Source organism: Zophobas morio, unplaced genomic scaffold (assembly GCF_036711695.1).
Source record: "Zophobas morio isolate AGI-343-1 ecotype UQ-CSIRO unplaced genomic scaffold, CSIRO_AGI_Zmor_V1 ptg000026l, whole genome shotgun sequence".
NCBI lineage: Eukaryota > Metazoa > Arthropoda > Insecta > Coleoptera > Tenebrionidae > Zophobas > Zophobas morio.
Window position 1 is genome coordinate 7995179 of NW_026972131.1, and position 25512 is coordinate 8020690.

Consider the following 25512-nt stretch of genomic DNA (forward strand, 5'->3'; position numbering starts at 1 on the left):
ATTTCAATAGCAAACGTTAAATTTGCTAAATTAAGATTCCACCTTCGAGCTAAAATCATTGGCTTTTACAGATTTTTAATTTTTTTATTCCTTCTCAAGATGTTTTATCTGGGACACCTGTAGGTACATACAGCTTGGCTTTGAAATGTATTTAGATATATTAATAACCTTACGTGTTATATTTATAACAGTCACCGTAGATATATAAATACTAATTTTTCCTCTAGGCCAAAGAAAAAATATTCCACGTAAAATGTAATGGCGTTAAAAATAATTAAACATGAGTATATAAAAAAATCAATCGAATTAATTCTATTGTTTTTCAATCGTTCAACAAACACAAACTTTTATTTGTTTTAAATTAAGAATTTTATCACTCGCTAAACAAAAATATCCGTTTTTAAATTTAATTTTACCGTCCACTCTCTCACACGGATATCGGCGATGGTAACAGGATAAATTTGATTGCTCTTTTTTGTTTTGTTTGTAACAGTTGCTTAATGTATGAAGCTACTTCGATGTTGCCCAAAGTCGTTCTGCACACACATTTCTTTTTTTAATGAAATTTCCCACTGTGTCCTCAAATCGATATCGTTTACGTTGTGGATATGCGGAAAGCGAGGATGAAATGTCACCATGATTATAAATAAGAAATGATTTCCTTGCTCAATTACACAGCTCTGCTCGCCTCTGCAACGTTTTAGTATTAAGTATTCAAACAATAAACTTATAGGTGTTTTTTAAAGTAATAACAGCTTTAATAACTTTAATTTTTGCATTATTACATATAAAATTTTACTAATACTCAAAACACGAGAGGGGTGCATTTGAAGCTAAATTGTTATTAAAACAGAGGTGATTTATATTATTATTATTTTATTGTTATTATTTTGTCATTGCAGATATTTTGAAGTTATTGTAAGCATGGTAAATGTTTAATTAAAATGTATCTGTCCTTCCCAAAAAATTGATGACGTCATCTCAAAATTTTGCCGAATAAATAGCATCTTAAATGTGCAAAATATGATGAGTTTATACTTGTGGTTTATCACTGCGTTAATATTTTTTAGATTTGCTCATACAGGGTGATTTAAAAAAATTAATGAATGAGTTAATTGATTTTATTGAATATGTTATCTGTTCATTAATTATTTAGATCAAAGAATGCTGTGCGATTTTGAACGTATGTCTTGTCGTTTTGGATACTTTTCAGATTATGCAATTAAACAAACACATGTGTAATGTTGGTTGCATGCTGACATAAAGCAATTTATAAACGACGGTTATCTAGTACTTGTTGAAAAGTAGAAAAACTCGTGAAAGAAAATAACTTCTGCAAGATTTGTGAATAAGTTTCGAAAACAAAGTTAAAGAAACTGTTGGAAATGGTATCCATTCTTCTGTATACATAAATTGATCCGTCTTTTCATGTTATCAGACACATTTTGTAGTGCATCAGGAGTAATGTGAAAAGTAAGTAAAATTCCTGTCCAACGAAATTTATACAAATTTGACAGAACTGGAAATGTGGAAACGAAATGAAATAACACATGATATTCGCTGATTTGGTGAATTAAGAACGAATAGTTCAGTTCAATAAAGTCTGTTGAAATGCACAAAGCTGCCGTTACCGGTTATCGCTGAATGCACAGTGAATTACATGAAATGATCTTTTGTACAATTTAACTAGGTGATGACACGTAGACTGAATTAATCGCGGGAATGAACAAGAATTCCCAACTCTGCCGATACACTACCCAAATGCATTACTGTGTAATTTTGAACGAATGTTTTGAAAGATTCTGTTCAGTGATGCAGAACGAAATTATAATTCATCTATGTAACACATAATTTTCATGTATAATATCTGCTCACATCGTATGCTATGCTGATTCTTTAACTGAAGCACTTACAACTTCTAATCGCTAGCTTAACACGATTGCGAGGTTTCCCTTTGTCACACTAATATCTGTAGTATTATTGTTATTAATATTAATGTAATTCAAATTATTCCGTAATCTTTCTATGAGTATAAACTGTGCGTAAAGCAAATGACTATTATACAGACCTGAATTTACATATAAATTTACATGTTTGTTCTAGTTAGAAGTTTTAAAATGGTAAATGTAGTCGTAAGATTTTGTCATTTACAGGTCCTGGAAATTAATAAATGGGATTTTCTCCCGCATTAATGTTTGTTTTTATTTGTACTGTTACGAAATAAACCCATACGCCGCCCCGGTACGACGCCTAGGGGTTTTCTAGTATGTGCGGCGATGATGGGTGACTCATCGTCGGTGGCGGCGACCGGACGGCGTTCGCTAAAGAAAAGCCTGGAAGCGAAAGTCGTGATTGGTGTTCCAGAATAAGCCTAGAAGAGGTGACGGCGACTATTCGAGAATATGACAATAAAACTTGAGTTAAATGTGAGTTTTTATAACGAGGGGATTATTATTTTTGTGCTACCAATTTAAAAGCAGATAATAATCAGAGAATTTGAAACTACGTAAATGGATAGTAATTTAAATGTGCATTCTATATTCATATCACCTATACTTTTCTCGTTAAGTTTCTTCTTTTGGATTTTGAAATTTTGGAAAGTACATTACTTATATTAGAAACTACAGAAATGATCGAAATTAGAAAAAACTGTTGAGATAATCAGATTTAACAAAAAAATTGCTTTGTTATGCATATATTTATTTTTGTCTGACAATTTTATTAATTGCATTTTAGATAAAACTAATATGTATATACATATACATTATGAAATTTGTAGGTACCACGGTAACTACTATCGCTAAACAATTAAAAAAAGATACAACCTGTCTAGACAAAATATGACACATTTTTAATAATAAAATCTTAGATTATACAAGAATTCCAGATTGGTCACTGCGCAGACAAATCAGCACCATCCCAGTGAAACATTTTTTTCTAAAATTATTAATTAAAACCGCTGTTAACAAAAATTACCTGTTCGTTTGCTCTAGACAAGATCAAATTCCATTTAACAAATGATAAGAAAAAATTAATGGAAACGTATCCTGTTGAAGGTCGCTTGTAACCTTTAGGGTCAACTGATACCTCGTTTGTTACTGATCAGTTCATAAACGATCATCTCTAGAGGAAGTTTGTTTTTGTGAGCTTGTGTGTTGTTACTTCGTGTGCAATGATTTTTTATAATGAGACAACTTGTTTGTTGCCTTTTGTGAATATTTTAATCGAAGATCAGTTGGTTGTTTGGAAAAGGTAAGTGGAACACAATTTGCATAGTAAACAACGCCTTTTATACCCTTGCTATTTTTGCTAAAATTGTTTACTTGTTTGTTTAATAAATTTTACATTTGGTGCCTGCTCAGTTCCTAGTTTTCCATGTATAAATGAGAGTAAAATATTAGTTTCCTAGATTAGTATTTACGAGTAGACCGTCTTCAGGCGGAAAACTTTGTAGTTGTAATTATTCTTTTATTCGCTATAGTTTTCAAACTGTCGGATACATTAAAAATGTTTTCTGCTTTGTCCTCCTAGTAGCAAATTTCACAGTAAATTAACCCCGACGTCTCGTACGTTTTGCTTTTTTAAGTTTCATAATATTTAAAATAGCTTTTTCCTCAGTCACAGGATTTTCAGTCCGTGCTGATTATTATTCCATTTGAAGCCACTCGGAATGTTTGTTTTAAAGTTGACCTAATTTGCAAAATAAAATTTCTTTGATGATAGACAAACAGTGGCGCAAGAATACCAACAAGGGTGGTTTATTAACTGTAAAGTAGTCCAAACACGTATGAAGGCAACTGACACCAGTATCACCCACGAATAAATTATCCACCTTTATCTAAAGAGATTCATTTTTAGTTCCCGTGCCTAACCTAAGGAAGTACATATTGTAATCGAGTCCATCGGGTGACTGGCTACTTGTATTTTTTCTCGACATGTCATGACCCCAAGATTATAAAAAAATGGGTCTCCCGTTGCTGTCTGTCTGTCCGTCTGCCGTCTGTCCGGATTTTTACTAGAAAGATAATCTTCCAAACTACTGTACCGATTGTTGCCAAATTTTACACGTACATTAGGAATATCATGTAGATGGTAAAACGCTAACCAAAATTTGGTTAATCATCCCTATTAACAATTTGATGAAGTCCGCTCATTTTATTGCATAGTTAACATTACCTGAATTTAATGAAATAATAATAAGTCCTTGATTTTTTTTCTTCAGAAGAAATTGACTTTGAAATTAAGCTGTACTATCTCTTTAACAAACTGAATGATTTTCATTCGAAAAACCTAGCCCGTTGTGTTTTCCTATATATCATATACAGAATGTTCATTTAACTGTTCACGCCTGACAATTTTTGCATAGGCAACATATTATACACCCCGAGACGACTTCGTCCAATTTATTTTTTTTTAATAAGCAATTATAGCAATGACACAAAAAATGACAAAGATGTCAATGCCAAATAATGACAAAATTGAAAAAATTAATACTCAATTTATGAAACTATCAGATTACAACGAAAACGAATTTATAATAAATGTTCAAAATGCCTGCCTCCACTATCATCACAACGTCCTATCCTACGTCAAAAATTTCTATGAACTCTATCTAACATGTGGGGAGTTCACGTAAAATAATTTGTCATAATTTTGGTTGTGATCATTGCTATCTATGCGTTCATTATTATTTAAAAATAAAAATTAATCAAAGCTGTTTCCAAAACGTAAAATGGGTTGCCTCTGCAGAAATATTCACGCGTGAACAGATAAAATAAACACTCTGTATATTTGATATCGGTTTATGTTTTATCGTTAATACTTAAGTAATGTCATTGTACTTATTCGTCTAATGTCCTTGCGGAATTTTTTATTGTTATAAACACTGTCAACTTTCTGACACAATTATTTCCATATAAAATTGTGTTTGTTTAACTCTTAGCCTTAATAACGGCTCAGCACTGCAAACAAAACACATTCACTATTCTTAGCTTTAAAGAAATTTGTGGTCTGCTCAGATAACAACAGACTAGAAAACAAGATGGATTTTGAGAAACTTCTGCAAGAAAAATATACTAATGTCTTTCGAAAAGGATATTCTACAGCTAAAGGTTTCACAGTTACTAAACGATATGATGAATTGAAAGAAGATTTAGATAATTTACAAGTCAGTGAAAACGATATATGGATATGTAGTTTTCCCAAATGTGGTAAGAATTTTTGATTATATTTTCTGAACAAAATACAAAGCAGAATAGGAACGACATGGACCCAAGAAATGGTATGGATGATCATTAATAACCTTGACTTTGAAAGAGCAAAACGGCCTTTAGATGAGCGCAGCCCTTTCGTTGAGTGAGTCCGATATTACAGAGCTTTAATATTTTTAATAACAATTTTTTTCATGGAAAGATTTTCCATGCTGTACGATGATAGAGAATTGTTTGATAAAAAGCCAGATTATAAACCTGCTCTGTACCTGCATGACTCAATAGGACACTACAAAAGTTTGAAGAGTCCGCTACTAGTTAAGTCACACTTACCTATAGATTTACTCCCAAAGCAACTGCGTGAAGGCTCAAAAAAACCTAAGGTATAAGTTTTGACTCAAACACAATCAGTTAATACGTTTGTCCTAGATCGTCTATGTGGCACGAGATCCTAGAGACGTTTGCATTTCTTATTATCACCATAGTAAATTGATAGAAGGATTTAAAGGCACCTGCGAAGAATTTTGCGAATTATTTTTAGCTGGAAAAGGTAATGCAGATCTTGATGGTAACATGAATTTTAATAACATTTTTAGTACCATATGCACCTTATTGGCAACATGTATTACCATTTTGGGAAAAAAGAAATAATCTAAATGTGCTTTATTTAAAATACGAGGACATGAAAAAAGATTTACCTAGTATTGTCCGTCAAGTTGCTGCTTTTGTAGGACGTTCTTTAACTAATGAACAGGTGCAAATTTTAGCCAATCATCTCAGTTTTGAATCTATGAGTAAAAATAAAGCTGTTAATAAGGAAGAACACATAGAAAATAAAAGAAGGAATAACTTGACGGATTATCAAGAAGGCAAATTTATGAGATCTGGTAAAGTGGGAGATTATAAGACTTCAATGACGCCAGAAATATGTGTAAAATTTGAGAACTGGATTAAAAACAATATCGAAAATACTGATTATGTTATCTAATATTTGAAATATCAACATATTTCTGTAATATGTTTTACCTTTAAATAACACATTAAATATTATTATTCCATTTTTGGACATTCTATTCCGGAAAAAACATACAGTTTTACCTTAAAATGATTTTCAAAACTGGTAAAACGCCTACCTGAGCGTAAGCTAAGGAAGTATAGTAACCGAGTCCATGACTTGTCATTTTCATGTTTTTGGACGTTTGATGATCCCTAGAGTACGAAAAAAGTGGTCCCCGTTTCCGTGTGTCTGTTTGTCTGTTCATCTGTCCTATTGGCAAAATTGACGTTGCAGTTATATTCTTTTTTGTAGTTAAATATTTCATTTATCTTTTTTTGTTGTCTTCTCAAGCTGTGTTTTCGTTAATTTATGCTATTTGGTATTAGGCATTTCATTATTTTAGAACTATTTTGTTGATTAACCGAAATACGTTGTATCTTTGAGACACCAAAAATTTTCTATAAAGCGTTGACTCATTTCAAAAGCTATATAATGTATTTGTGTTAATCAACAGAATAATGCTAAAATAATTAAAACCGTATTTAAAATAAAAAATAAGTTGAGTAATTTAAACTAAAGTAAGTAGGTTTTTTACTATGTCAATGAGAAAACCAATAATTCAGTGAATTTTGTTTATGCAATGTTCAGAGATACGAGTACTTGTATTGTCCTATTTTATATTACAATTCTACACAGGAACATCTTTCAAAGTAACTGCTTACATTTACTATAAGTATGTTAATTTGATAGTAAGATTTTCTACTAAAAGTCCCGGAGCACGTAAATTTTACCTGTTCGTGTTTATATGTAGAAGTTTACTTAAAGGAAACGATAAGATCTTGGTGCTTTCTAACTATTCGAGGAGAACTTACTTTAGTGAATGTAGATTTGTCAGTCGAAGTTTCAGTTTTTTCTAAGCTGGACGACAAGGTGGTTATTTTACTATTAATCTATTGGATATTACTCTGGTTTGTTAAGCTTTTGCCTGTGTTTTTTAACAGGATTGTTAAATATGTTGATGGTAAAATGAAAGCCTAGTTGAATAAATTAAGTAAATTTAAAATTAATGTAAATTTTCCAAAATCATTATAATTTTAATTTCCTTTAAACAACAGTGCATGAATGTAAAAATCGAAAGAAATATTAATGATGCGATTTTTGAGGGTGATTGGTTTTATAATTTGTATTACTATTATTGTTATTAATATAGAGTACCGTATGGATTACTAGTTTTATTTTTTTTTATAATCTTTTATTGTAAAAATTTCCGTATTCATTTAGAAAAGTTGCAGAAACTGTCATTTCCTCGTGTTAATTAAATTCCATTATTCAGTCTCTAAAAAGTTTTAATAACCTGTTTATTAACACTACATAAATTTTATTTGCGTAGTTTTATTCTCACATACTAACTACACTATTTAACGTCGCCAAAGGATGTTGTTACGTGTTTTTAGCCTTTTTTTCTTGAAGTTGTGTAATGAAGTTCTGCAAAACAAATCAACTTTCCAACAAATAAAAAGTGTTTTCACTTTTAGTAATTTCATTCAGTGCATGAAAGGTTTTCAGATGTAAATTTTTATCTGCGTACAGTTTCTAAATAAAGTCGTCAAGAAAAGTTTATAAAACAAAGTTCAGTTTTGCCTCTATTTTAATACTTTAGCAGTTTCAGGAAATAAAAACTACATAGATAGAATTATTTTTCTACTTTACTTACCGAGTTCTGAAATGTCATTAAATATTCCAGGGCAATATTTTGTTAGATGCATGTAGAAAATAGACGACGAATAGGTAGACACAGGTGGAAACTGGAGACCTACCTATTTATAATTTAGGAGCTTAGAAACGTCGAGAAAATATGAAATTAGCCATACGTCAAATAGACTTAATTGTAATATTTGTTTGGATCATATTGGGTATATAACCTAAGTAATAGAAACGATTTTCCAAGTAAGTAAGTAATCAGTAATGACTTTTTCTGTTAAGTAAGCATTTAAATCATTAAATTGGAGTTTTAAGAAGCGGCTAGGAGCTCAAAATTCCTATCTAGGGCGATGAGACATACATTTATCGAACAAACACTAAACACAAGTTTAATTTCAGTTCACAAGCATTATCTCTGTGTTCTGTGACAAAAACGACCAATTCGAAGCCCACGTAACACAAGTTCGGTAATGTGTTTCTAACACTGGATTTCATTCATTACCATTTGATTGCTGCATTTGCAGTAGGTGCTGACTTTGTACTGCAGAGTGCAGAGTGATATTTTATTCATTGCTTAGCACAAATCAACATGGAAAAAACGAGACTTGGCAACACAAGGACTTCAATCAAATTTTGGCTTTTTTAAAGTAATTCTTTCCCTTTTAAAAATATTTTCTTCATCCTGTTAAAATTCGCTGAAATGTAAAATGAATTTTCAATGTAAACAAGTACATTTACCGCGCTTCTTGGACTCATCACGGTCTAGCTGCATGGGTGTTTTTAACAAAGTCTCCAGTGCTGATGACATAACGATAATAATTTAATGTCGTTCACAGATTCTGCGTCTTATTAGTTCATTAAATTAATTTTGACTCAAATTAGAAAATGAACATGTGATCAGCGTGGGTGCTTTAGATAACTTGTTTATAATTTACTGGAGCTGATTAAGAAAATAAAGAATTTAATGACTAAAATTATTATTCAGTCATGTTTTTAAGTGTAACCTCGACTAGCAGATAAATCAAATTATTATTAATGTGTATGTTATCAGTATGCGCTTCAAGTAAAATTAATTTGAGCAAAATTAACTAGATCTGAATTTATCGAATTAGTGTTTAGTGCTTAAGGGGCTGATGTTGCGTGAAACCCAAGATTGTGGTAATGGTTTAATTATTCTCAAGATTTTGCAAGAGAATTGCATTAAGATTGATGAGTGTTCTCTTGTCATTTTAACTGGCGTAAAAGGGCAAAAGTATTTTTTTTACTTTAGATATTTTGGTCAAATTTAGTAGGAATCAGCACCACAAAAAAGGTATTGGCCTGGTATATAGCAGACATTTTTTCATCCAATCAAAAAATAATAATTAATGTATAAACAATACATGATTAGTGTAAAAACAATGGAAACAATTTAAAAAAAAATCGTCAGGTCATTTATGTCAAATAAACTATAACAGTTAAGATAACGCTTAAACTTCTTGTTAGTATTACAGATACATGAATCGTGATATTTGTTTACAACTCATGCCCCAAATATTTTTTGCTTGTGCATACTTTTACGAAGGAATATGACACTTTTTTAGAACTGCATGAGAAAATGCGGTCTCTCTAAACAAGCAAACAGAAAAATCAAAATTTGTTAGAATCATATTTCTTTCTCAGTTTGTTAAACTACTGCTAACAAAATAAATAAATAAGTAACTAAATAAATTAATTAATTAATCAAATGGAACAAAAAACCGTAATAATGAGTGGGTTACCTAGGACACGCTACAGATTATGTAGAAACAGGTTACCTATATTTCCGAAAATGCGGAATGTCTAGTAAACCTACGTATAAAATTATCAGCAAATGGTATGAAGCAAAGGAATTAAACTAAATACATTCAATTACCAAACAATTACTCATGATGATGGTGGATTTAGTGTGTAATATTATAGTTTATGAATCGCAGAACGAAATTTGAAGTTGCGTCAAGGCTAACCACTGAGTTGTGATTTCGTTTATGTTATATTATAATATATGCAACAATTTTTGCACATGGGAATCATCTTATCTGAACTTTTAAACTTGAGATAAATCAATGCAGATAAATAGCGTTTGTTTACAAATCATAGTAACACGTTTTTCTGAATAGTGGTGCTCACTTAATGCGAACGACTTTTACATCCGGATAATATCGGAATCTGATCCAGATTTACCCTATGTTGTGATAACCCAACCTTCCCGCCCTAAATTGACCTTGAAAAAAGTTTGAAAGGCCCGCGAAAAATTCAAAATTTGGCTGTGATCGTCTAACAAATAGAAACCTACGTTGTGTTTTTTTTTTTGAAAAATGGTGAGAAGACGTTGTTTCATACAAGTGAGCATACACTGCGTGCCAGTACAGAGAATTATTTGGGAGGGGTTAAAATAGCACCCCTCTTAGGAGGAAAGAAGCTGCGAGCGAAGGCGACACGGACTTGCCATCTCGCATTCACTCCTCCGCCCCAAAACCTCCTATCGTATATTCACAAACATATTACATTTCAAATGATACACCTTAAAAATTATGAAAGAAAAGACACTCGCGAATTGACAGACATACACATATGAAAAACGAACAAAAACATTTGTTTGGAATCAATGCAAATAGTTGGATATCACAAATTTAATAAAAACAACGCAAAATCTGAATTAAAGTAACTGGATGCAAATACACAAGTTATTACGGGCGTGTGGCGTCAAATTTTAAAGTTACGGCAGTTAACAGGGGCACAACAAAAATACCCGTGGGGCGTTTTAGCACAACCGGAGTTTGGGGCTACCGGTTGGGGCTGTTCTCCCCCCTCGACGGTGATTCTATCTATCGCAAATCCTACCCAAACAGCACATTACACGTCTCTAGGACAAACATGACGTCCGAAACTAGGCCGTTACGGTCGCCAGACCCGTAGTTGAATCTCGGCTAAGGACAGAAGCCGAGAACGTTACAACATCGGCGGCCGCCAAACGTGCGGATTTGTGCAGGTGACGCGATGAATCTCGCCAGCTCGACTAGGAACCGCACTTCGCTTCTACCACGTTTTTTGTGTTATTTAACCTCAATTCCATTTTAAATGTTCAATCTCTATGACTCTGATATTAACAACAACTGAACAAGTGTTAAAGTTTCAAAGAGCAATAAATAACATTTAAATTCGCCATACATCAAATAATTTATACGATGGAAACATACATCAACAAAATATTTACAAAACAAAACTAGCAAAGATTTATAAAAACAAAAGATCTGGATATGTGAGATTAAAACTGCAGAGCATGAAATTTATGTTCAATTAAAATTATACAACAAAGAAAATTACTAAAGTTAAAATTGTGAGATGGAGAAATATTGTAAGGTGAAAATTTGCAAAGTTAACAAAATTTACATGAAGTTAATATTTGCCACACTTTATCAACGACTCAAACAAAGAGTTCACATTATGTCAAATTATATCGTGATCTAAGTGATTGGTTACTTAAAAAAAAGCAATTTACTTTGAGAGTTTAGAATACCGCAAACTGGTTACCCCAACAAAACACATAATAAACAAACACAAAAATATCCAATCATCGTTGCGAGGAACAAGCGTCTCGGTGATGTAATTTTATTGTTGCGAGGGAATACCCCGATGATGTAGGATTTTAGTGTTGCGAGGAATAAGCCTCGTTGATGGTTCAATCTCTAGCGTTGCGAGGACATGCCTCGATGAAGTAATCAATCTGTAGCCTTGTGAGGGCATGCCCCGGTGATGTAATCAATCTGTATCGTTGCGAGAACATGCCTCGATGAAGTAATCAATCTTTAGTGCTGTGAGGGCATGTCCCGGTGATGTAATCATAATAACGATGATAGCCGCCTAAGGGAAGAAAATATTTTAACCCCCCCGCCAGTTCGCAGTATGAATTTTGTTAATTTAACTGCCGTAAATGAAGTATTAGCAATCTTGTGTGAAGAATTAAGAAGTGTTATAATGTAACACTTACGTAAATGCATCCAGAAACTTATTCGTAGTTCGTTAATCAAAGAATTATTATCCTGTTAATTAATTTTAGCACGAAAATTTTGATTCAAATTCGGTCACCACAATGTTAAAATCTTTACTTTGATTTTGAATTTACTCTTGTATTTTTGAGGTAGGTTTGAAACCGAACCTCCATCCTAAAGGTTAATTAAAATGTCGGGAATTAGCAGACTGATTGTTGTACAATTCTGTATGTATTTTAGGAATATTGTGTAGGTGCTAAAACATAAACCAAAATTTGTCTGATCATCTGCACCAACATCATTTAAAAATTTTGCATAACGATTATATCTCTTACATGGTTAATAAAAGCTAGTCTTTGTCAAAAATTATCCCCGGATCCTTAAAGTTATGGACTCAATTGATAGGACAGCTGGTGATCTTGCCTTTTATTTCCATAGATAACACTTTCCCTTTGCATTGCAGAAGATAAGTAATAAGCGATGTCGTACCTATCAAGAATACAAAAAATTAATATACATCTATAATCTTTCACAGATCTAATTTCATCAAATACTTTGAAATTTTGCAAACGTTTTAAGGTAAGCAATGTAAATGGTTAATCAAAATTTATCCGTAGACCCTCTCCCAAAAAACTATTGACATCAACTCAAAATTTTGACCAACAAAGTCTCAATCTCTAATCTATTTTATTGATCACACCAAAAACAGCTCACCCTATTTTCTTTTAACAGCAGAAACATCATTATCAAGTACCTGTGACTGACTTAGGTTGTTCTGCTGCTTCGAAATCCAAAAAATGATGAGGTTTTGCTTACGGTTTTGCCTCAGCAACGATATGATTAAAATTATCCGGTTGCTTGGTGTTCATGCTTGACTTTAAATTAGGTAGTTGAGCCTCGAAATCCGTTTTTATTTTATTGATTTGTCGTGCCCAAATTGTTTTTGACGGCGGCCGAGCATTTGGACACTAACAAAATTATTTATTTGGAAATGGAAGAGCTAAACTGTATGTGGGGGAAGAGGTAATAATTAAACGCTCCTAACATTTTAATACATATATTGAAAGATAAAACTTCAAGCGTAATAAAAGAATAAATGAGTAAATACAAATCTGGAAAATGGCAAAATAAAATATGTGGTTAAACTTACATAACTAAAACATGCAAAACTATAATAAAAGCGCTACGCATTTGTGTTCCATTAACAAAACCTTAAAATCGACGAACATAACCTTTGAAACTAATTAAAATTAATCCTAAAAATCCTCTAATATCATCATGCAATTAAAAACTTAAAATTAACCTACTAAATCCCTGTATATGTGCGATACCTTTTAAACCATAATAATAATACGTGCCTGGTAACTAAATCTCGAAAACTGCTAGATACGAATTCGAGAATTCTTCCACTGAGAATAAAGGAAGAACTAAAAGTAAACGAATTACAACATGCACTTAAATCTACGCTAACTTTTGAAACTTTTTACTTTATTTAATTCGCTAAATACGCCGGGCGCGAATATTTGTTCACGAGAAAATTAGCTGTTACGGGATGGTCAGATAAAAGCGAAAATGGATAGTCCACAGCAGTGGCGGCTCGTGACTGTCTGATGTGGTGAGGCGATGATAGAAATTTGACAATAATAATATTAATAATCAAATTAATTAAATTAATGTGATTAGTGCATATTACTTGGTCTTACTAGTTAGTAATGATAGAAGTCTTGCCCGAATACCGGTCATTTCCGGGTCAGTGGTAGGTCTTAATAATAATAATAATATTAATAACAACACCCATAACACATTTAATCAACAATGTTTTTACAAGTCAAAATTTTGTTTAAACTAGCACTTTCTTGGATGGATTCGGGAATAGTTGTTGTGTTCCTTTCTAAAGGCCCATGAAATTTTTAATGTGTATTTTGGAACTTTCATGTAACTTTGCACTTCGGATGAAATTATTTAAATCGTACAAATATTACGGCAGAGCCATTTATATGTTTCGTACCAAGTTGATTTAAAAGACTTGGAGTACTACTGACGATTCTGTCTCTTATCAATGGAAGTTAAATGAATTAACGGTTTTGACTGCTCGATATTTAGTAAAATTTACCGACGTTCTAGCTCGGTTCGCCGTGAAAACGGCGTTTCAAGAAGGAACCTGACGATATGGTACTCGAGATTCATTTTTCACTCACCTGTACCTATGAAACAGACAAAAACACGAAACATCAACACGTGGGCTTTTACTCACATTCATGCTAATTACCCACGCACCCCGCAGCCCTTCCGTTTCGTAAAATAAATGGGAAAATGGTTTAATGAGTACGCCGAAAATGGTCGAGAAGCACCGAAGATATCGCCTCAGTTCCGAGCGAACGCATGTATAGGAGTATAGGAGCTGAGCCATGGAAATCCGTGTCTGTGATTGGGCTTCGTTGGTTCAAGTGAACCGACGTTGTGGCCGCTTCAGTTAAAGAACTAGGGGTATAAATCGTACGGTATTCAACCGAAAATGTCAGCAGAAAGCGTAAAAAACAAAAAATCATCAACAGATTTGCCATTTCAACATATTTTTGTAACTAAAAATGCATTGAAAGCTCTTTTTTAATTACAAATTAAGTCAATCCGTTCTTAAGATATATGCTGTGAGGCGCCGCCTCACTTGCCTCATCTGACGATCCGCCACTGGTCCACAGTCTTTTAGTAAAGCTAATCTCTGTGAAATTAGTACCATAAATGCTCTAAAATACGGTGGAAACATTAAATCCTCAAAATAATTAGAGAACGGGAGCATATTGAACGGTAATAACTAATAAACCCAAAATAAAATTATGAGCTGCAAAGAAATCAGATTGAAGTAGTTCCGATTCGGAAACTTCCCAAAAATCCATCTCAAATATCCGTGTCGCGAATGCAGGGGTCGGGTCCGCAAATTAATGAAACATTGGATTCATTTTCATAAAAAGCGATCGGTAAATTATTGAAAAATCCTTCCCGACGACCAAAAGCTGATGCAAGACCAAGAGTACCACCCGCAAACGAGAAGATCGTTAACGCTAAAAATTCTTTCCGCCCCCCGGCGCTATCTGTATGTAGGTACGGCCGAAATCGATAACACATCAGGGTGGTAAGCGCGAGATAAGTTAAGTGTGACTGAAGGCAGACTTACACAGAAGCAGCATGGAATTTTCTGTATCTTCTTCTCGGTCTCAGCAAAAAAGTCCGGATTTCATCAAAATTCAGCCAAAAGTATAGGAAACTCGGTCTGCAAACGGGCAGCGTGGCCGACGGCAACTCGGAACTTGAATCCAAATTGCTTCCTGCGGTACTACTTTATTGCGATTTTTACCCATTTAAGCAATAATTTTACTTAATTTGTGTGTTACACGGGACGCAATTTTAGGTCTTATTTTGCTGTTTTATAGGGTTTAATTTCGTTTGAATAGGGTTTCGTTTCTGACGCATTTATGCGGCTTCTGTGTCCTAAATTGTCGTTTTTTTCAACTTGCGTTGTCATCGCTTCGTTGCGTCAGCCTGTTGCATCTGTTAGTAAAGGCGGCGTTCTTTGATCTGTTTTTTATGTGTCTGCGTTTCGCCTGCTGCTACGAATTCGAATGAAAGTAATTGCGATTGGCGGTTTTTATAGGTGTACGGTTCTGCGCATGTTGTTCGCAATATCTGACAAGCGCAATGATATTTGCAATTTGCGAATATGCGAATTTTGTTCTTACGTCCGGGGACTGGTGTTCAAGTTTGATTATCTGTTTGAATGGTACTATGTGCAGATTAGGACATGAGTGTTAAGTAATTAAGATTTGCAATTTGCGAATTTTGTTTTTATGTTTTGGGGATGTGTTATTTGTGTTTTAGTTACGATTTTCTCGTGAACGGATTTAGTGACGGCCCGTCACGGAAGAAGACCTTTGCGATATGAATCAGGAAAATATGTATAATACTTAATCGTATACTTCTGATAGTGCTATATAAAATCAGTTTTAGAAAATGCGTCATAAAAATCGATTGGCTAATCTAGTCCGTAGTTGTGAACGAGTTTTAATTACCCTCCCCTGTGGCGTCTGGAACGGAGAGTGGAAGATTATTGCATTGACATACCTAATTATAGATAGAAACAAGATAAAAATACATGACGCAATACCGCACCTGCTACTAATTGAATACAGTCTTTCTAAAAGGATTATTTAACATTGCTTACTGAACATTGCGTATTATAGTAAGACTGTTTACCCGAATCATAACAATTGACAGATGTACGTGTTTTTTATTATTGTCGTTACATAATAGAAACCTATGTTATATTTACCGATAAATAGTGGTTTATATAATGAGTCTTGAGAGCGAAGCTCTAGTGTTGTATGGGAGTCAATTACGCTATGCTCGTGCATACGAGTAACCTATATACAATATTTTTCGTGGTGCCTTATGTCTTTTACATGTGTTTTTATGGATAGTAATTTATTCTGGAGAGATTCAAAAAGAAATCGCAGTGCGGTTATTTTTAAAGTCAAAATGACAAATATAATCACAAAAAAGATGAATATGAAAACTTTCTTTTTCCTACGACGTATTGATCGATTCCAACTTCAGCGGTCTCTTTTTTCGAATTAAATCCACTAGGTCCGATGCATGAAAAGTGCGGTTATTTTAGGCACCAGAATTATTCATAATGTTTAAAAGTACGAACATACGTCTATTTTCAAGCATGACTCAATTACAATCTATTCTGATTACATACTTACGATAATTTCGAGGGACAATTTAAATTTCCGAATAATCTGCATGGTAACTTTCGATATATATTTTCAAAAAGTTTTAACACACGTGTAAAAAACAAATGTTAGACAAGAAAAAGACAAATGGAGATGGGTAATATGTATTTTCGTATTTTACTTATTTTACTTGTTTGACATGAACCTGTTACAATTATTTCATTAGCTATCGTTCACCAAGTAAAACGGGTACATTTCAGGGTATAATAAATTTGTTTGTGTTGTAATCTCATAATTATTTTGTTCTATGACAAAATGAACTGCAAAAGTATGCTCTAGATCATAATCCAAGACATATTTTTTACCATTATGATGAAACATTTTTTTTTTTATTTGAGAATGACTATTTATTAATATAATAGTCTGCTGAAATAGAATCTGTATTCGTAAAAATTCTGAAACAGGAAAGAATCTGATTTCATCCTATTGTGTATTGTTCGTGGTATTTTATTTTACGTATCTAAATGCATTTACTTCTAAGAAATCGGAACGATATTGATGCTGTATAAATTTAAATTGTGTGGTGATATCGACTAGCCGTTCATGTTACTGGTATACGATCAACTTGCTTGTTTTACCAAAAATTTGGGTTAGGTAGGTACACAAGGTCTTTTGAAACTCACACCTTTTCATTTAAAGGTCTAAGGGCCGGTTTATACAATGCGAATTAAATATTTAATCCTCGATTAATTTAACAGCCGACTAAAACGTAGAATGAGCCCGTGATTGGTTAAAATATATATGTACTACGGTCAGCCCCCATAAATTAAAAATCCAGAATCCAGGAGTCTATCAGGTTAATAATAAAACTGATTAAATAGTAAATAATGTAATATTTGTCTATGAGATTCTAATAAGTGCATGTGCTTGTATTGTATCAGCTGAAAATCCGCTTGAACCGTTTGTTGTAATTTCCTTCCCTCTAAACTGTCAGACCATCTCACAAGTTGGATGTATTTGAATAGGTCAGAGGATTGACAGTTTCCAATTTGCGTAATTTATCTCCCCTAAGTCTTTGTTAACTTACGCTACCTAATTGACTCGTTCGTAACAGCTTTCAACATATTGTTGTAAAACATGAATTTTTTTATTTTTCACGTTTCACGTTGAAGTGAACATAGTTTGTTTTATGTAGTTATTGCGAAAGCTTTGCTTTGCCAGAAGTCGACCAATTCGTTCACCATAAGCTCGTTTTGAATGGGCCATCTGAAACTTATTTATTTATTTGATGTCGACATTACTATGGTATTCTTTGATCGAACAAAATTGTATATTGTCCTTTTGTAACATGGTCTCTCAAATCTGCCTGTAATGTGCTCCTGAAAGGAATAATCATAGTTGTTGTAACGGAACTTAGTTTTGATTAAAAAAGAAGAGTGGGCTGATTAAAAAAAGGGTCGACAGATAGAAAATAGGATCTGAATGTTTAATTTGGTTGATGTTTTGTACTGGAAGCGGACCCAGAAAAGCCTCGAAGCGGCGTTCTCAATCCATCGAGTGCAACCTATAGGTTTAAATAGAGGTCACCGTCGGAAACGATTATTATTCAGTCGAGTCACTGTTATAAACAACATAAACATACTGTAAATTCAGATTCAATTCAATTTTTAACAATAATATACACCCAACAGCCATATTTTTGATGTTTTTATGTTTTTTTTACTGCTTTTCGAGATATGAGAACTTGCCTGAGGTGCTGAATAATGTAATGTATTCTGGTGGTAACAGGGTTAAAAGAATTCATTTACTTTTTCATTCTTGTTAGGATTAAATATTGCTTGAAGCGACTTTTTAAATTTAATTAAGGATTTTATAAATGATTCTAAGAGCGTATTTGGCGATAGATTTCAAAAATTCCGCTTCGCTGAAATTATGCCTCATGTAGTTTGTCATTTAAAGTCATCGTTTTTATTGTTTTAAAGTTTTTCACGTGTGAATTACAGTAATTCTCGTTGATCCAAGCTCAAAACCACAAAACTCTTGATGGTTGCGTACGAAAATTTTGTTTTTGTGCTAGGAAGCAAAGAACGTGAAAATGGTTTATTCTGTTGAACAAGACACTTTCATTGTTATGTCTTGTTATCGCAATGAGACATTCGTAAACGAAGAGTGAAAGAATTTCAGTATCTGAGGAAGTGGTTAACATTTTCAACATTTACTGTGATGTTTGACCCAGAGATATGTAAATGACAGATGTGGTTATAGCTTTCCCGATCTAGAGCCAACATCTATGATCTAAGAGTAGCAATACTTTGTGTCGCCTATCCTTTTCTATATCAGCACCAGTACTATGAATTGCCAAGTGTAGGCTACATCGATCACTCTCTAAAAGGTGGTTGTCTCGTTATTGGCCCGTTCTGATGGCGGCAATTATAAATAATCATAACCACCCACAGTCTGAGTGGTCTGACAGGTACCGGCAGAAACACAAGAACGGCATCAACGACAAACGTTGCGCCAACTGATTGGTTGCGCCGTACAAAGCGAGACCTTCAGATATCGGGTTACCATTATACGTGCTAGAGAAAAAGAGGGAGATATAAACGTACAGCGAGATCTTGGCCCCAAACGTATGGCCACGAGAACATTAAATATCTGTATCTAGTCTTTTACACATCTCTGGTTTGACCACACTAAAATTGTTTCGTTTTATTGTAATAAGTTAGTTTTATTTTTTAGGCAACCAGTTATACAGATGCGTGTGGTATTTATCGTGCGTCCTTTGGCATTTAGTAAAGTTCAAAAGTGAGAGACGGCACGTTTTTATGACTACTTGGAATCATTTATAGCAACCCTGTATATACTCGTATATAAAATTACTTGAACTTACTGTTGCAGGTAAAACTTTAGTAACACAACCCACAAGTCTAAACTGTTCACGTAATTAACAAATTAAGTTCCCGTGTGTTTCTGAACTAACAATAATAATTAATGAGTTATTGGTATATTGGACTGAATTCATCGTAATCCTTGAGCTTCAGGTCTTTTACGTTAGACCACACTTTGATCTGTTTGTGCTTTCTTAGCGTAAAAACCTACGCAGGGGTTTCTTGGTTCCGTTTTGATTTGTGAAAGGTAATTTATTTCTCATCTAAATGGCATATTTTGTAAACATTCCTTCCTGACTCTGAGCGAGTGGGATGTGTCATAATGGAGAATAAAAACTTGCTATTTTGTGGGTGTTGTTATTTCTCTGTTTGCTGTTATTTTGTGTTTTTAGGTGTAATTCTCACTACGAAGTCACTATGCTTTTGTCATAGAACAATTTATATTGTTGATGACAATAATCAGATTTACATAAACTTTTTGATTTTATGTCTGGCAAGGCAAGGTTGAAGTGCTAACTTGATTTTTCAGTTTTGTTTGTTAATATCAAAAAGTGTGGTGCAGCTAATTATTGAAATTGGGGATGTTACTATGTTTTTGTAGTAAAAAAGTGGAAAAACTTTCGCTATATCGTTTGAGCAGTATGTAGAATCTGCATTTGCTATCTAATTAGTACAGAATCTCAGCGTTGGTGTTACCTTCTAAAATTTCTTTAGTTAAAATCAAGCGTTTGAGACAGTCTTGTCTTTGTTTTTATCTGTAATTGTGTATTAATATAAAATCACCACGTTGATAATAGTATTATTAATTCGAGTAAAATAAGTGTGAATATTGCTGAATACTATGATAGTTTACCTAGAGGCGAATCACCCATTTCACGAGGTTAGTGTACAATTAATTGTATTCACACTCACAATGAAATTTCATTATTTCAAAGAATCTAGCTCGGAAAATGTTTCACAAAATATTGATATATTTTTGTAAGTAAACTATGATTGGCAAGTTTTCAGTATTCTTGTCATTTGTGTTGTGTGTGCGACTTCAACACCTCAAGTCATGTCTGATACTGAATTTACTTCGCTGAAAGCACAAAAACTTGTAAATACTTGACAAATTTTTAATAAATACTTATAATGAGCGACCGCTATTGAAATCTATTTTTACCTGTGGTCAATTAACAGTGTAAACTGAAAGACGAGTTAACAATGTACTGGTTTGCACCCTCAACAAAACTTCAATCAACTTTGTTAGTTTAGGTCGACTGACAGGTTTCGTACAGTAGAATTCTTTTAATTGTGGCAAGGTGATGTAAAGCGGTCTATCTTCGTCAGACGCAGTGTACGCAGGTATCCTTTCCACCCCGAAAATTTTAAGAAGTGCCAGTATTCTTTATCTGTGTAAATAGAGTGTGTTGGAGGAAGACAGAGACCAAAACATATCAGATGTTGTAATTGGTAAATATGAATGGATATTCTAACAAGGCTATTCCTATGGTTATTATTAAACCTGCTAGTTACCTTGAAATGACTGACATTCAGATAAGACCTCTATCAATAGGCGTACTATAACCAAGTATGCATTAATGAGATTGTTGACAGAATAAAACGACTTTAGATATCTTACAATTAGGTACAGCATACAGTTTCATCGGCTATTTTCTCTAATCCTTCCCACTTTCATGCATACATTCGCGCATCACTTGGAAAGTCAGCTACACTACTATGATCTAGTTGTGCTAATTAATTAGCATGCTTACATTGTTGGAGAAACTTGGGAATAATACAAGTTTCTAACCGAACAGCCTTTTAAATTACTGAATAGTCTGAATGAAAGAACTTCAAGCTTTCAACTAGGCCACTTACATTAAAAATAACTAAAGGTGGAAATGAAAAAACTGCTTTAGTTTCTATAGATAACTGGAGATATGTTGCTAGTAAATAATCCTGCTTACGTAACCACGTCTAGTTATAGCCAACTATTGTTAACATCGTTTTCATCTAAACTTTTGAAAAATGACACCATTTTGACGATGCCACGTTACAAATCCCGTTAACTGTTCCTTTTGAAGAATATTCCGTGTAGTTTTTTTATTTTAGCTCTTTAATTAGGTTTTTTGATCTGTGTGGGGTGTACATTTTTTTGGTATTAGTTAGTTGTAAGGATATGTCGACATAAACAATTACAGGCCAATTTCCATAACATCTTGTTTTTGAAAAATATATCAGTATTGTTTTCTGTCACGCCTAGATAAACATCTCCAACGAAATACTGTTTTGAATCCGTACCAATTTGTCTACATCAGACGCCATTAATCATTTCTGTAGCTTTGTGCTAAACTGTTTAGAGAGAGACCAGTACCCCATCAGTTTATTTTGCGACTTGAGCAAAGCATTTGATTGTATAAATAGCGAAAAACTTAAAAAAAAACTTAGAAGCGTACTGCATCTGGGGTCCCCCTTTAGCGTGGATAAAATCTTTCGTGACCCAATGAACGCTGATGTCTGTCTAAAGCATCTGGATACAGCAAATAACATCTTTAAAAATGTAAACTCCGAGATACTTGAGATAACACTTGGCGTTCCTCAAGGAACCATCTGAGGCCCTTTATTATTTATAATATACACCAACGATTTATGTCTAAATATCAATAATCACGCTCATGTTACACTCTACGCAGATGATACAACAATAGTTATGTCACATTCCAACTCTAATTTTTTTCAAACAATTTGTGACGACACTACAAATCAAATATCCAGATGGTTTAGTCATAATGGCTTCTACTTAAACAAAACGAATATTCTAATATAGAAAATGTGCTTTCGTTATATTTTTCCGCTTAATTCTATTTTTAAAATGAATTTGTCGCAGTCACCTGGTCGAAAATTGTCAATAACTCTAATTTCAAAGTAATATCTTTAAAATTAATCAAAATATGTATAATAAATAATCTATAAACTATTTAACAACGAATTGATATGAGTACTAGTAAAAAAATTAAATAATTATTTAGGTATTTTTTAGCGTCATCTGAAATCTGTAGTAATTAAACTCAAAAGTAAAACAGATACAGCTCAATTTTTGGCAATATAATTACTTAACAGTAGCTGTAGCTATTTTTAAAAATATCATTTTGTAAAAAAAATCTATCAAGTAAGAATACTGAAAATACTTTTCACGGTGATTTTCTTGAAACGTTTTAAATCCAGCGTAAGCCTGAATTATAAAGTTAGTTAAGTATAAACATAAGCAAAATGTACCAAGATAATGTCCCTAATCCGATTTACTGCTGCAAGTTGTTGAATGCTATGTTCTTAAGTTATTGTTTAAATTTATGTTTTAGTTTACACAAAATCAGAAGTGTTAACGTTTATTACAGTAACACGAACAATGAACTTCATTACAAACTAACTCTGGGCTTTGTAATTATAATAAAGGTATTACAATTTCCGTCAAGCGAACACTGTGTGCACTTTAACCTGTAAAACTTTAAGTTTGAAATGATTGACTATTGCCACATTTATGAACGTAAAAATAAGTATTTTACTCTGGAATTGTCGAAAGAAATGAATCTTTCATTCAGAAGCTGTGTTTCCATTTTTCAGCACCCCGACGGAGAAATACAATGGCAGAATCAATGAAAAATCTTTTTATCAATTTATTTTAAGACGACAGTAAAATGTAGCACAGAACAAAGCCATCGATCAAGAAATATCCCTGTTAAACGCTGCTACTAATTCCGCTATCACTTTAAATAACAGAGATTAGTATGATTTAGATGTGTACATTAATACTTATACCTGAGACGCTATATGTATAGTTAAAAATTAAAAATTGTGCTGGAATGTTAAAAACAGATAAAGTACTACAGTCGCTATACTTTTAAAGTACTTATTATTTACTTAAATTTGGCATATATTAAGAAATTACGTATGCCCATTTTCGAAATGCTTTTTAAATACTCGCAATATTCATTTCGAATGCAAATGACCGTATCATGCTAGCACAAGGAAACGCGGTGGAAGAAAATCAACAATGAGGATGAATTATGGGAGTTGAAATCTGATTAAGAGATATCGCTTATTCCCAGATAATCGATGATATATTTGAACAGGAACGTAGGATTTCCGTTCAGAGACAGCGAGATGAAATATTCTATTACGATCAAGCTCGGGAATAAATGCGTTTCTTCTTCGTTTGAATCACCCACAAAAATATTTTACAAGTCGATTTTAGCTCCTTGTATAATATGGTACTTTTTCATTAATTGTACTCCATTAAGTTCGTTATAAAACGTAGTGTTTTTTCTGTTTTTTTCCATAATAGTATAAAAGCAGCTTTGTTAATAGCATATAATAAAAGCGCAACATTTACAGGAAAATGAAATTAATATTAGTGAAATTTTTTTTAAAATAATGTCGATGGTTTGTAATTTGGATGCAATTATGGTTGTCTTTGATTAATTTGAGAGGTAAAAAACTGGCAGACTGAAAAAGGCATTGAGTGATTTATTTTACTAACGCATTTGTAACATATTTACATCAGTAAACAAAATAAAACACTGCGGCACTTCATTCCACTCTAGCTACAAATAAAAATTCGATGCCAACTGCAACAACTTTTAAACAAAAATTTGCATTCGTGGGAGATTTCAAAATATCTTATTGGCGACGTGTAAATGTATCGTAAATATTAGTCCACCGATAATTACCTGCGGACGCAAATCTTTTAATCTTTACTGAAAAAGATATTCCTAAATACTTAGAAGGGGGCTACAAGATAATGTGAACTTAAAAGTCTGTCTTTAATTGCCTCTTACTTGGCGTTGTGACTTACAGAGTAAATTTAGAAAATCTTAGAGAGTGGACACTCTCATAAAATTATATTGTCGGATTATGAGTGGTTTAAAAGGACAGGCTCTATCGGTTACCTGTTACAGATTTGAGTGGACCAGAAAAATGGCTAAAGTTTGTTTGACCACATATTTTAAATATTCTGTTTACTCAATTATTTATTAAGACTCATCACAATTTTAACTCGTTGTAGTTTTTTTTGACAACAAAAATTAAAAAAGTTTGGGTGGGATTTTGTACGCTCATTTCAACGGTGTGAAGTTTATTACAATCGGACGTATACTATTGGCAAAAACTTGGGCAGAAGTTTATAAACTTGCGAGCATTAAAATCGAGCCATTATTCAAATATAGCGCATAGCGTGTTTGGGCTGGCCAGCACGTAGCCCGGATATGAATCCTATAGAACATCTGTGGGATGAACTTAAACGAAGAATTAGAGATAGGATCCCGCCCCCTGGGTCACTCCAAGAGTTCAGAATAGCCATTGAAGAAGAATGGGCTAATATCCCGCAAGAAGTTGTTGTCACCTTAACTGATTCAATTAATAGACGAATGCGAGCGGTTATTAGAGGTAGGGGTGGCAACAGCGAAAATTAACATCATTTTCTTCTTTAAATTGTTAATTTTGTTAACATAAAAAATTTCGTTATTGAACAATTTTCTTTTTTGCCCAAAAAAGAATATTGCAAAACAATTTCATGAAGTTTTTCGTAACTCTGTTTTAAAGACAAACATCTGGTCTTTCTAATGGCTTTTTAGTTTCTTTAACTAAGTGTAATATAGTTCGGTGGAAAATTTGATTCAAAGCCAGATGCGAATAGTCGCCCGATTTCAATGCTCGCAAATGTACGTATTTCCCTATGCTGGAATATGCTTTAGCTCACCCTTAAAGTGATAAAGAGCTTATACATATTAATTCGTTACAATTACTCATTACCTTGAAACGGATTACATTGAATAAGCCAGTTAATAACATGATTATTATTGCGAAGATTAGCTTCAAATTGATTGGTGTTTAGGTTGACTAATTGCAACCCAAACACCAATTACTTGAGGAGGAAGGGGAATCTCAACACAAATATATAGAATGTAGCTTTTTGGTGCTTCATATTCTTATATTTTA

At 33.1% G+C, this 25512-nt stretch overlaps 2 protein-coding genes across 2 annotated transcripts in view; both read left to right on the forward strand.

The window, feature by feature from the left end:
- The first annotated feature begins 2944 nt into the window (after window positions 1-2944).
- Window positions 2945-25512, forward strand: part of LOC135136558 (adipokinetic hormone/corazonin-related peptide receptor variant I-like) — a 161473-nt gene continuing 138905 nt past the window's right edge. Inside the window, exon 1 of the mRNA XM_064065909.1 lies at window positions 2945-3252. The gene's annotated coding sequence lies outside the window, so the exon portion shown is untranslated. The remainder of the gene's footprint in view (window positions 3253-25512) is intronic.
- Window positions 4979-6270, forward strand: LOC135136283 (luciferin sulfotransferase-like). Its single transcript, XM_064065493.1, has 5 exons — window positions 4979-5210; window positions 5259-5355; window positions 5413-5593; window positions 5640-5760; window positions 5807-6270. The coding sequence occupies exons 1-5, from the start codon at window positions 5042-5044 to the stop codon at window positions 6196-6198; spliced, it is 960 nt and encodes a 319-aa protein (XP_063921563.1). The 5' UTR covers window positions 4979-5041; the 3' UTR covers window positions 6199-6270.

Excerpts from the sequence above, each read along its gene's own strand:
- LOC135136283 (XM_064065493.1), top strand. The coding sequence starts at position 5,042 with ATGGATTTTGAGAAACTTCTGCAAGAAAAATATACTAATGTCTTTCGA. Across the intron at positions 5,211-5,258 it reads ATGTAGTTTTCCCAAATGTG|GAACGACATGGACCCAAGAA; the intron begins GTAAGAATTTTT and ends AAAGCAGAATAG. Across the intron at positions 5,356-5,412 it reads GAGCGCAGCCCTTTCGTTGA|ATTTTCCATGCTGTACGATG; the intron begins GTGAGTCCGATA and ends TTTCATGGAAAG.